The sequence below is a fragment of the Drosophila innubila genome, assembly GCF_004354385.1.
Source record: "Drosophila innubila isolate TH190305 chromosome 3L unlocalized genomic scaffold, UK_Dinn_1.0 0_D_3L, whole genome shotgun sequence".
Lineage (NCBI taxonomy): Eukaryota > Metazoa > Arthropoda > Insecta > Diptera > Drosophilidae > Drosophila > Drosophila innubila.
The window spans coordinates 16,793,653-16,807,247 of NW_022995376.1; the positions used below are offsets into that span (position 1 = coordinate 16,793,653).

Sequence of the window (13,595 nt, forward strand, 5' to 3'; positions counted from 1 at the left end):
TACCATAATTCTGAGCTAGCTGAAAAGTGACTGCCACTGCGGATGACTTCATTATGTGGGATAAAACGATACAGATACAAGACACAAGATACACAATGCACAGCTCTGGAAATCTGTCGCCAATTTGCACTGCTTACATACCCAGACCTCATTCAACGGGGTTAGTGTAGCAATATCCCAATCCATGCTGCAACTTCATTCACATGGCCCCCACAAAGCAACGTCATACTCACCACGCAGCCGTCGACAACGACGACTTCAACGTCGGCGTCGGCGTCGACTTCGGCATCAGCCAAGTCGCTACAGTTGAGTGACTGAGTCTTGACGCTGACTGCGCTGCTTGGCTGCTCGGCTGCGTCGCTGTTTTCGCACATTTTGCGCTTATTTAAATGGAAACTCGAAACTAGAATAGCCACAGTATTCCGGTGAACTTGGCGTTGTTTGTATCTGTTGCCGTTGCAGTACTAAAAGTAAATTAAATACCACCCAAGGATCGTGCAAAGTGCTAACTGAATCTTGTGTTGTTTATTTTTTAGCGAATTATCAAAACTCAGAAAAGTTCATACAAAAATACAAGAATACAAATCTTATACAAAATGGCCAATTTCATGTGCTTTGTTATCCTCTCGTTGGCTCTGTTCGCCAGTGTTGCTGTGGCGCGGCCAGGATATGCTGTGGATTACTATGTGAGTTCCAGTTTAAAATGAAATACAAGAGACAATGAGAGCTATACTCAAAAGTGTTATACCCAAATAATTAAATGTATTAAAAATAATATTTAAATAAGTTGCTCTTGGATATATAAAAATTTAATTGTAAGCATAGTTATTAAAGCTGTGTTAATTCCTAATATGCTTTGTTTTATCTATAAGGATCATCCTAAATATGCCTTCAATTATGGCGTGGCAGATCATACCACCGGTGATGTGAAATCCCAGCATGAAACTCGTGATGGCGATGTTGTCAAGGGTAAATCACAATATTTACTCACACACTATGTTCAAAATTACAATTTCCTTGCCTATTTTCTCTTTCCCATCCATTACAGGTCAATACTCGCTGGTCGAACCTGATGGCTCCATTCGCACTGTTGACTATACAGCCGATTCCATTCATGGCTTTAATGCTGTTGTGACTAAATCTGGACCCACTGTGCACGCCCAATCGTTGGTCACAAGCCCCATTGTGGCTCACAAGCCCATTCTGACCCACTACGAACCACATGTGGCACCAGTGGCTGCTCCTGTTGTGGTTGCCTCACCAGCGCCTTATGGTGAGTACAATGAGTTTATAGATATGATAATTATGATACTTCCTGGTAAGCTAAACTGGATTAGCACTCACTTTCTTTAGCCGCCCTCACGCACTTTCAGCTAGTTGTGGTTGTTGTTGGTTTGTGTAGTTATTGTTAGTGTGGTAGATAATGCATTGCTGACTTTGCTGTTGTTGCTTTTCTAGGCATGAACACGTATCGCATGCTCAAGCTGTTCAGGCGTCATGCCAACTATTTTAACAATCAATATCGCAAATTGCGCCCAGCCGATTATGATGACATCTACGATGTGATGGCTACTGAATTTAATACATACAGACAGACGACGACAACAACTGCAGCGGAGGCATTTACATCTAACAATTACTATGCAGCCTACTGAATTCGTAACAGTTCTCAGTTTACAATACACTTATGCATATCTTTACCATATTTCTATTTTAATACATAATCATCATTTAGGTTTGCCTTGCACTCATGTTGTAATATGCCCCTTGCATTGGCAATTAGCTGGTGTGCAGTCAGGCGATTAAACTGAATCATCGCATCGTGAAATGTGTAACATTTTGTTGCGTTGACTAATGCAATACAATTGACACGCCCGCGCAACTGTTAATTATGTCATGAGCGAGTTTTTCCTCAACATTGATCAAGAGATTAGCTCAAGTTTTGCTTCTGCATTTTGCATACATCTTTCAGTCTCATATTTCCCATCATTTTCCCACACTAATTATGTCATATTGCAGCAGCAGCAGCGCCGGCAGCGCATCAGCTTTTTTTTTTTCTGAAAAACTGTGCGGAAAATTGTGTTGCCCATTTTCCGTTTTTAGCCCCAAAGCCAACATCTTTTCTCAATGTCGCAACGTTTTGTTGTTGCCGCTGGGAAATGTTGTTGTTGTGACTGCATGTGAACATTATTTTAATTGTGGCTGCCATTTTAATAATTAAGAATCGCACAGCAAACGCACCACGCAAAACTTTTGCCAAAGCCCAAAACAAAAGACTTAGGCAACGAACTTCACCAGCAATTTGCATCAGCAACATAAACAACAACACAAGATGAAAAGGAAGTCACAACAGCTAGCGAAAACAACAACACCTGTGACCAATTGACTTTGCTTGTTACAAATTCGTACAAATTCGTGACAATACAAAATGGGCCAAAACTAAAGAAATGTATAGAAAATTGTTTGAGCCAATTTACAACAATAATACAAACAACAACGACAATAAGCGACAGCTGCTGAATCATATTTACAACAATTGCAATCTCTGATAATATTTATTGGTAATTTTGTACTTTAAGTTAACAAACATTATGCGCCCGCTGCCGCGCCCATTCACTACGACTACGATGATGGCTACTACAACCAGGCTCAGTATGAGTACGTGCCCCAGTATGATGCCGGACACTATGGCCACTATGCGAGTCCCTATGCGACATCACACTATTAAGTACTCTAAGCGTATTTAGTTTGTATAAAAGAAAAGATAAACAACCCTAGCTTGGCTATATTTACGAGTATTTATGTCGACTCCATTGCAGTTGTGTGGCTGCCAAACGAGATCGCTTAGAAAACCACACACACTATTAACTTGCTGACCCTTTTTCTCACACACACACACTCACACGACGCTGAGTAAGATAATAACGATATGGATGCTAATTTAAGTTGTGAATTTTTCTGTAAAATAAAGTTTCAACAACATTTCATAAGTGAAAATTTGTGTTTTTTAAATGGCAATGGGAGTTGAAAGGATTAACTAATAAAATATTAGTAGAAATGAGAATGTTTTTTGAAATGGCTTCCACTTGTGTAACCATTCGATTTTTTATTTGAATTTTCATAATTTATATGGCTTATAAAAAAATTAATGTGTTTAAACTAGTTTATACTCATATTTATCCCAGCAAAATGTCGCTTAGTATAACAAGTCTGGGAATCGATTTTACACTCAGCCTTAATGATCTTGCGAGCGAAAAATATTTTTCATCTATACGTAATTATCCATAAAAGTGTTCCATAAGTCAACAATCTTATGTGGGCTCTTCTCTCAAATGGCAAGAGATGCAACAGTTCCCACCTTATAGACTGGATTTTAACGTTGGCGTTATAATTTGCACTTATACAAGTATTTTGCTATTATTTAAACGATTGAAATGAAATTTATTTGAATATTTCCATAACATTTTTTTTCCATTGCGGCAACAATTCATGGCCAATTGAGCGCAGTTTTATTTATTGAAATAAATGACAATAGTTAGCGTGGTTGGAGATTTCCGCTCTTCTCTCGATGTTGCCACAAAAGAAAAACAGCAGCAGTAACAAATTTCCAAGTTTTTTCTTATATAAGTTTTTTTTATTTGAAAAGTTTAGTTGGGCTATTTGTATGTCTTAATTGGCAATTGAAAGCTTTCTTCCGACTGTTTCCGTTGACCAATTGAATCAAGAGAGCAAAGCTGTAAAGCGACATAAGTTTGGCTCAAAACTCAAAGCTTAAGTTGGCTTACTTAAAAGCTTTTCGGAGGTTTGTAACTGCACTAAAGCTGAAAGCTTTGTATTAATAAATGACAATATTAACATACTTTGAGGCTGCTTATAATTATAGACGACTTTTAGGCAAATATTTACTTTGGAATAAGCAACTGATTTAAAATTTTTAGACTTTTTAAATGTTAAGAATTTCAATTCACAATTTATGTTTGCACTTAGTTTTTATCACTTATATGCCCCATTATAACCATGTTCTTCACAATTAAAGCACGACTTATATAGAAATAGATTTAATATCGTGCCTGCATAATAAATTGAAACAGAAGACAACATAAATCTAACAAATCATTTAATTTAACACTTGGCTAATTAGCACATGTATTCGATTTAAATTAGACTTTAATAACTTTTGTAATAGTTGCTCATAATTACAACCGGTCCAGCTGTGATTCAACTACAAATTCAAGTTACAGGCATTTAGCTTATCCATTGAAATCATTGCTCAACTCTTGATAGCCGACAGATTATCTGGTTTACTTTACAAACCCGACGTCATCTTCTTAGTGCCGGCTTAAACTGGCTCAAGGCCGGAATAACTCAGCAACTGGTCCCAGAGATTCCTAATTGCGACTCAGTTCTAAGTTTTGCATAAAATGTAGATTAAATTGCATAGTAAGTGATCTCCAGTGTGATTGAATTACGAGTTGCACTTGCAACACCAACACCAACAACAACACGAAAGCCTTTTAAAATACAAACAGCTTTTATACGAATACTTCATCCAGAGTCTGTGGTCTCTTGCACAATGCTCACTCATTTGAGCGCATTAAATTTGAATTAAAATTTTTGAAATTTTCGCCCGGTAACAGAAAATAGCCAACGAAAGTGACAATTAAAATCTTTTAACTGTTGACGTGCCGTCTGCTGCTGCATTTCCTTAAGAGAGCGCGCCCAGATACTTAAAGCCAGAGGCTTTCTGCCCGAACTGAGCCGGCCCAGACCAAGACGGTCCAAGGCGGTACAAACCGAGCCGGGCAGTGTCAGCGCCGCCAAACCTCAATTATAGCAACGCCGGCAGCCAACTTGCTTATACTTATTTATATATAAACAAATATCTGTGTATATACACACACTAACACACACCAAGAGACACTCATATATGGTGCGGGCACAGGTTGCCAAAGTGGACAATTTAATGTGGCTGTCATGTTAAATGCCAAGCCAATAATTTAAGCCTCATTTTTCTTAGCTGAGAAATGTTTGATGGGTGGTATGCGGACTGTTGGGCTCACATCTGAGGTTAACGAAATTACCAAAAATTTAATGGATTTAGCGAAGTAGAGCGCAAGTATTTCTTGCTTTCGGGCGAAATTGGGAAGGGCTTTAATGAGATTATGTAAAGGAAAAGCGAGCAGGGATAGCTCAATTGACAGAGTATTTTTTTTTGTTTTTTTTGAAGATGTTAATCATATTGTTTAAGTCAACTTCCTAGTAAAACCAGTCACACCACTAGTCACAAATCTGATCTTATACTGCTTGAGAATTGTAAGCAATCCGTGTGAGTTAATTGCTTTTGGGAGTTGCATTCTGTGTATTAGTTGTTAGATTATTTTAGATAATCTTAAGGCTGTTCGACTTAGCTGTCGAGATTATCAAGAGGTCTATTAGGCCATCGTCTTGTCTGTGGAGTTAAATGCATGAGTGACAGGTTTTTTAATTGATTGCAGTTGATTTTATTTACTTAGCTTATACATTTTTCTATTGACTCAAATAATTTTATATTTTAATTTAGCTTGCACAATTATTATTCAAATTTATTTAATTGCATTTATATCAGCTGCAATTCGTTAAAAATAAATAGTGTACATACTACTACATATAGAAAATATTTTTTTTTATTTTTGTAAATTACAATAATAAGAACTCTAAGAATATTTAAAAACTAAAATAATTATAATGAATAATTTATTTCATCGAGTTTGTAGTTGTCTTTTATCGAGAAAAAAATCTATAAATAGTTTACATAGCACTTAAATCCGAATTAACAAATATTTTAGCTGAATCTCATATAGCAAATTGTATTTCATTATGCGCTATTTAAACAAATCTTCAAACTATTAAGAAGAGTATTTCCGTTAACGGAAAATGAATTAGCCACGTGCTGAACTTTAAAATAAAACGTTAATCGAGCCAAGTTTTCAACATTAGTGTGAAAAAGAAAACGAAAAAAAGAGAGAGATAAACCACAAATAAATCGCATTTAATACTTAACTCAAACTCTCTTGAACTCCATTTGCGGTTTTTGCATAGACAATATGAAAACGTAAACAAAATGAATCGCTCAGTAAAACGTCTAAATGATGGCTAGAGCGGTTAAAGCGCCTTTGAAATCCATTTGGTTGATGGCTCTATTTGTGTTATTGTTGTTTATTTATTTGATTATTCTTTTTTTTTGTTTTTATTGTTTGTAGATTGTGCAAACATCTTTGGCGATTCTTAAGATTCACGTATCCATTAGATACATCGCCGCACATAAGACCAAGACCCTTTTAAAGAGATTGTCTCATCACGTTTTCAATATTGCAAAATGAGTTGTAAATGTGGAGAATATGTGTGTTTGTTATGTGTGTGTTGTATTGGCTCATAAGCATTAAGAACAACAACAATGAGCTTCCCATATGATGCGTCACTTTTGCTATCAGCATTGAAAAGAAAAACCAAAATCAACAAAATGTACAACTGATTTTCCAGTTGATGTTGAACGGGTTTGCTGATTATTGCCATGGATTTTCATTTTTTGCAACATTTTGCAAGGCTTTAATGTTGATTTGCTTTGTTGTTGCTGATGGTTTTTAGTGTTTTTTCTGTTGTTGCAGTTTTGTTGCCAGCTTTTTATGGTGTTCAAACTAATTTGTGGTTACAAGCGACTGCCGGCCTGTTTTTATTCGTGGCCCAAACACAAACTGCGGCATCATGCCCTTTTGTTGTTAGCTCGTAAGGTGGGGGCTTATTGAATAGGTAGCAAAGGAGACCACGAACACACTATATACATGAGGGGCACTCATAAGAGTGCACCATTTGCAATTATTGTGGAACAAAAGCGCCAAAAGTTGGTTAACAAAGTGGCAGCCGTGTTGGAGGAGGACACGCAGAAGCAGGTGGCGGAGGAGGAGGAGTTGCAATTGCAGCAGGATTGCCAAATCACATTACATTTGACCTAATTTGCAAGCCTTAGCTATATTCATACATATAATAATTTTAATAATAAGCACGTTTCAGTCTCAGAATCTTCGCAGCTGACAGACAACTTTCAAGTCAACTCTGCGGAGTGTAAATAAATCAAAGTGTGCACTTCAAAACTCTAGATATTGTGGCATGCGTGGCAGTTGCAAGTTGCAAGTGTTTGCCATTGATACACGCACAAGTGCAACACACACGACATGCAACACCAAACAATTCATAAATTCATAAAGTGAGTGTTAAGGAAGAAACTCAAATATTTTGGCCTGCCTTTCCTTTTTGTAAAAAATGAAGTATATATATGTTTAACAACTTCAACAATTACCTGCCAAAAAATGAACTGAACTAACTGTTAACTGTAAATTTCAATTTGCATAAAGCAAAGTTCAATAGCATAAATTGCCAGGCTCAACTCATGTTCAGAGATATTCATAGTCAGAGCTCCAGTTCCCCTTCATTTAGTCTGGTGCAACTTTCATGCAATTGATTTTCCATGAACTTCAATTTGCATGTTTGGGCTGAAGTTGCTGGGGGTTTAAAGAGGGGAAGGGGTTTAGTTTTGGCCTTTTCCGCAAGTTTTGCATGCAATTGTCATTGTCATTGCTTTGGCGTTTTGTTGTTGTTTATGCTGTTGACCTGTCTAGAGATTTATTTTTACCTGCTGCCCATTTGGAGCACATTATGTAAATTTTTCATTGAAAACTGGTTCGCGTTTTCAATTTCGTTCACTTGACTTGCCGAATCGAAGCAATTCCTGTTGCTATTGTTGTTTTTTTCATTCGTATCGCATTAAGCGATCTTTTTTTAAAGAGTCTTTTTCGCTTGATTTTATAGTAGGCTCATTTTAATTGGCAACTGCAGTTAACACACACTGTGCATTTTTTATGACAAAATGGCAATTAAAGGCATGCAAATCATGTTAAATCAAGACTCGAGAGTCAAGGTTTGTGTTTTTGGAAATTAAAAACCCCTGATCAAATACCTACAAATTCGGGCAGACAAAAGAGTAAGCAACAGTTGACAAGAAAGTGGTAAAAATGCAATTTACTTAAGTTGGCAAATTTATGAAAATAAACACGACAATATCAAACATGTCAAACAAAATAGCACTTGCCTTTAGGCTTTAAAATTGAAATGTGAGTGCAGTTCTTTGTATATTGTAGATAAGGTAAATACAGGTGCGTTTTACAGAGATTTATATGACAAATATATCGTATCAATTTTTATCAAAATAATGTAAAATTGGTATTTATTTATTTATTTAATGTCAACCAAGAAGAGTTAACTAAAATTATTGTAAAATTATAGAAAATATGTAAAATTAAAAATTTAAAATTAAAGCTGAAATGATTAAAAACATACAAATTAAAAACATTTAAAAGTATAAAAGTAAATTTTGTACATTAAATAAATAATAAATTTTATACATACAAAATTAAATAGAAATTATTAAAACAATTCTGAAATATTCTTAGGAAGCTCTCTAAGTAATTGTCAAAGTTTAGAGGCTTGCCTCATTAATTTCTGTTAAGTTTTAGTACTTAATTTTCAAACATATTGCTTGCAAATACATTGTTAACTATAATTTTGCTCAGTGGAGTTAACAGTACTCGTAGCTTGCACATTTACAACTTAACGGTAGCGCCACGACATTGCGAGGTCTTTGCAACAACATCAGTAACAATCTTAACAACAACAGCAACAGTAACAACTACAATGACAACAATAGCAACGATAACAACAAAAAGCATTGAATAAGGTTAGCAACTGATGACACGATTGCAGCTCTCCCTTTCTCTCAGTCTTTAACTGTGTTGCTATCTCGCTCACAGATTCATACGTGCTTACGAGTGCAGCAAATGAGATAGGCACCCGCATAGCTGTGCAAACTTTTAACGTGGCAGCAGCAACTGGACAACGGGACAACTGGCCAACTGGACAAAGTTGGCCGGGAGACAGCGAGGCCATTTCATTATGTAAACACTGCAAGGAAAACAAGAAATCTGGCAACAAATCTATAGAAAAAAGTGTTTTTATTTAACATTGATGGGGCGTCGGGATGTGGACTGAGACCCGAACAAGCCGGCCAACTGACTGACTGACTAACTGACTGACTTAGCCAGGCTATATGAGCACGTCTATTGGGAATCTGTAACTGTTGTTGCCGCACTCGCAGTTGCAGTCATAGCCGGTCCGGCTCCAGTTGCGTGTTGCAGCCACTATTATGAATAAACATGTGGCACATGTAAGTTGTCGCTGTCTCTCTTGGCCTGGCATACATATCTGTAAGTATTTAATATTAGCCAGCTTTGGAAAATGTCATAGAAATGAAAATGAAAATCAAAAAAGAGAGCAAAGTGATTTTCGGGCTTTGCAATTAGCCATAAACATAACACAAACCAAAGGAAACACGCTTCAGCTGCAAACTCGTATTTCCTGGCTTTTCCTAGCCTAGTGTCTGCCAGTTGTCTGGCAGGCTCTTGTCTCCTTGTCCGCCTGTCCGCCTGTCAGCCCGTCTCACTGTCAGCCTGTCTGTTTACTTCAACGCGTTTGCCTTCTGGCCAACAGCTGCCATTTAAGGCAAGAGAGTCAGGAGATGCGCCATGATTATAGTCAATCGACCCATCGTGAGCCTAAATTATGACAATAATTTTATGTTAATAACTCAAACCTGAACTTTATGCCAACAATTTTTGGCTGTAAAAAAAAGAATTGCAGTCGGGATGCTTGACTGCTTTCAGTTTTGTGTTGCAGCCTGCAGTTGAAATGCTCAAATATTGCTTGAACCAATTGTGTAATGAGGCGCAAGAAATGTCTAGATTCGTTAGCTTAGTACGGCCATGGGGCGTATGCGTAATAATGCCCATGGCCAATTGAAAGGCGCGCTCAAAAGTGCAGGCTTAATTAGACAATTTCTCTATTATGGGGTATCGAATGCCTTTCACAAACAACACAAATCCCCACTCAACGCTCAATTACAGCTGTAGCTAATCAAAAGGGCATTGATTTTTATGAACTGCGAACTGTACATCAAATCTCTGTAGCTGGGAATGAAAATCGGAATGGGCCTGGCTAAGATGCTGATGCTAAGGCCTGGCTTTGAGGCTGGCCAGCCAATTGTTGTTTGCCATGTTGATGGTGCTGGCGATGTCGATGGCGATGGCGTCACTTGTACTTGTACAAATCTTTGTATTTAAACGAAACGTGCTCTAGCAAAAACTTAACTTAACCATCATGATGCAAGAGAGAAAGAAAGTTGCTTGATCTTTAGACGGGCTCATAAACGGAGCAATCGCCAGCATAGACAAGAAAAAAAACTAGTCGGAAATGCTATAGTCAAGATCCCGACTGTAGAATACCCGTTTCTTATTTCAATATATGTATTTAAAAGTACTTTATAGAAATTACTATTTAATAAAAACTACTGCATAATTTTGGGTGCAAGTATTGCCTTCATTATTAATAACTTTGGCTACCTATTACTGCCGTTCTACTTGTCCAATCTTGATGCGATTAAGAGGGATAACAGGTTAATATTAATAGATAACGTTAATAATCATAAAAAACGTATTATCTTACTTATCTGTGGGTGCAGTGGACAGACAAACAGACGAACATGGCTATATCGACTCGTCTGTTGATGCTGATCAAGAATATATATACTTTACAGGCTCGGAGATGCCTCCTTCTCCCTGTAACATACATTCCAATGAACATAATATACTTTTAAATTTTTTTTATGTAACGGGTATAAAAATAAGGGTCCGGTCTGAGTCCGGGTGCAGTCCGGACGCCGGACAGTTGTTGACGGGGTCAGACATAGTCCAGCCTGTGTGGAGTGGCCCGTCACGTTAGGGCCACATTCACAGACAATCATAAGCAACTACAGAAGCGGCCTCGAGTCTTGGCCATAATGTGCATATTGCAGTTTTTTTTCTTCTGTTTTTTGTTTATCGCTTCTCGCTTTTGACAATAAATTGCCTTGGCGGTGGCTTTGCCCGCGTTACCTTTAACGAAGTGTGAAAGATGTCGGCTCTGATTCGATGCGATTGCGCCACAGTGGCATGCCACTGCACCAGCCAGCACACGCTGCAAGGTTTCATTTTTTTCCCTTTTTTTTTTTGCTCTCTGTGCACCGTGAAGATGTAGTTAACAACGTGACTATGTAATCAGCATCAGTAGCAAAAGGCTAGGAAGTCGCCCAGCTGCTTTATTGGCCAGCTTCAGCTTGACTGCTCCCAAACTGGCCGCTGTCCCAAAACTTCAAATGATTTTTTAAGCACTATACAACAGACTCGTTTTGTCTCGTTTCTAATCAAATTAATTTCGCCAGCTGCACACAACAACACACTAACACACACACGGACAGATCACACGTTTGAGTCTTAAATTGGGATTGCGCATACGCAGAGTGTAACTGCCATATATACTTATACTTGTATTGAATTTTATAACGTCTATCCACATAATTATGACGAAAGTCGTGTGAGCCAAAGGTGAAGGGTGATCCAGTCATATTGCATGCCGCATACAATTATCTAAGTTTTTATGATTTGTGCAATAATATTTATTAATACAATCAGACTTGCATTACTCGAACTTCTATAACTCAAAGCAAATCGACTTGCAATTTCGTTTAGTGCGAAAATATTTTACAATTTTTTTTATCCATAACTTGCACTTACTTCATAGCCATAAGTCTAGTTTTCTGTGAAAAATCTAAAATTATATACAACATTTATCGTGATTTTTCGTTGAGCTGCTGTAGCGATGCCTTCCAGGGATGGTAAATCAGATTCCTAAACTAGAGTACTTGATGTGGTCTTGATAAATAAATAAATTATCAATGATAAATGCATAACTCAATAATTGCTTAATAAAACAATCAAGCATCTTTAGGTGTTCGTAGGTCTTTGGGATCTTTTGTTTGCTTTAACTTTATTCTGCTGTAAATAAAATAATAAATAAATAATTGTATGTTATTTTTTTAACTACTTTACATTTACACATACAAAATTTACAAAAATTGCCGCAATTATCGCCAAGGTGTATTTATTGAAAAATACATAAAGAATAATTTTACTACTTATTTAGTATGAATATGTATAATTAAATATTGTTAATTAACAAAAAAAAATTAATTTTGTGGTTAGTTTGTTTTTAAAAATTTTAAACTGATTTAAAAGCTCAAAATTATTTATTTAAATTGTTTTTGCACATACAAAAATAGGCAAAGAATTATTTAATATTTTGAATTAAAGTAAAGTAATTGAAATAATTTTATGTAAGACACTAGAATTTTTGTTAATTTTTGGTATGTAGGCGAGCTTAATATATACTGAATTTCTATTTAATTCCGTCAATATCCCAAACTTGCCCTTTTATTACATAATTCAGCGAAAATCCACCCACAATTTCGGATTTCCGCAATCGAGACCAGCGGGAATCTGGTTTCAGGCAGTCACAATCACAATCACCTGAAACCGAAAGGTGAAGTGCTCGGCGTTCACTGCGAGGTGAGAGGTGACCAAGGCTGTCGTCGTGTCGTCGCTGTTATTGGCCAATGCAAACTTCGGCTCTGGAATTTGAACGGAAGCAATGTTTTAAGGTTTCCTTAAGCGACTGCCACTGCTTTAGCTATATATCATTCGTGATTTAAGGTCCTTGCGAAATATTAAGAATTTGTTTCTCACACTTTCGATACAAATGCCAATCAATGAATTCTCATTTAGCGAGATTTTCAAATTACACAAATTAGTCTTCAATGCGGCGGCAGTAAATTTACAATATTTAATTGATTTGAAATGGATAACAAATAAACAACATTTAAAAAATTCTTTTTACATATATACAAGCAAATGAACGTACTCCAACGAATGTATTCGCCAAATATTTAAATCAGTTAATTGATTTGAAAATTGAATTATGACGCCGAAATTCTTTCGTCGTGTTCCCATTTAAAATTGAACATCTTAAAAGTGAATAATTGAATTGCAAATATATCAGATATATACTCATATGTTTTAAAGTGAATAAACTTTGAATTTATGTGATATATTCATAAAAATTGTCATTTTAAAACATTTTAAATATTTATTTGCAATAAATTTATTTAATAATTATTATTATTGAAATTAAAATGGGCGCAATTAAATAATTGTAAGTACATTTTAATTATAGCTGCCTGTATATTTAATTTATAACAAATTTTTCCCACACACACAGCATTAATTAATTTTAAAAAGGCAAACTGATGAGCACGAAAATTGGTGTCAAATTTAACTAATTGAATTTAATTAAAGAGTTTTGTGTAATACAACGAAATATTGAAGCTTCGTTTCTGCTTGAAATTGTTCACCTTAATTATTATTAATGAGTGCCAATATTGTGTGTTTGTGTATGTGTATTTTTGTGAAGCGCGCACAATTAAAACTTACAAAAAATATTTAAAAAAACCGTTGACAATGCGACGAACATTAGCTGCGGTTAATGACTTCTGCAACATATAGTACTCACACACATACATGCAGAGTTGTATACCAAATTTAGAGTTCACTTTTGTTGTTGTTCTTGTGTAGCTGCAGCAA

At 36.2% G+C, this 13,595-nt stretch overlaps 1 protein-coding gene across 1 annotated transcript; it reads left to right on the top strand.

Annotated features, from left to right (window-relative positions):
- The first annotated feature begins 418 nt into the window (after positions 1-418).
- Positions 419-2,998, top strand: LOC117787877 (larval cuticle protein A2B). The gene is made up of 5 exons (XM_034626500.1): positions 419-470; positions 537-686; positions 873-969; positions 1,049-1,273; positions 2,580-2,998. The coding sequence occupies exons 2-5, from the start codon at positions 597-599 to the stop codon at positions 2,726-2,728; spliced, it is 561 nt and encodes a 186-aa protein (XP_034482391.1). The 5' UTR covers positions 419-470; positions 537-596; the 3' UTR covers positions 2,729-2,998.
- The last annotated feature ends 10,597 nt before the right edge of the window (positions 2,999-13,595 follow it).

Coding starts and splice junctions, on each gene's coding strand:
- LOC117787877 (XM_034626500.1), top strand. CDS start 597: ATGGCCAATTTCATGTGCTTTGTTATCCTCTCGTTGGCTCTGTTCGCC. Junction 970..1,048: donor TGATGGCGATGTTGTCAAGG/GTAAATCACAAT, acceptor CATCCATTACAG/GTCAATACTCGCTGGTCGAA. Junction 1,274..2,579: donor TGCCTCACCAGCGCCTTATG/GTGAGTACAATG, acceptor TTGTACTTTAAG/TTAACAAACATTATGCGCCC.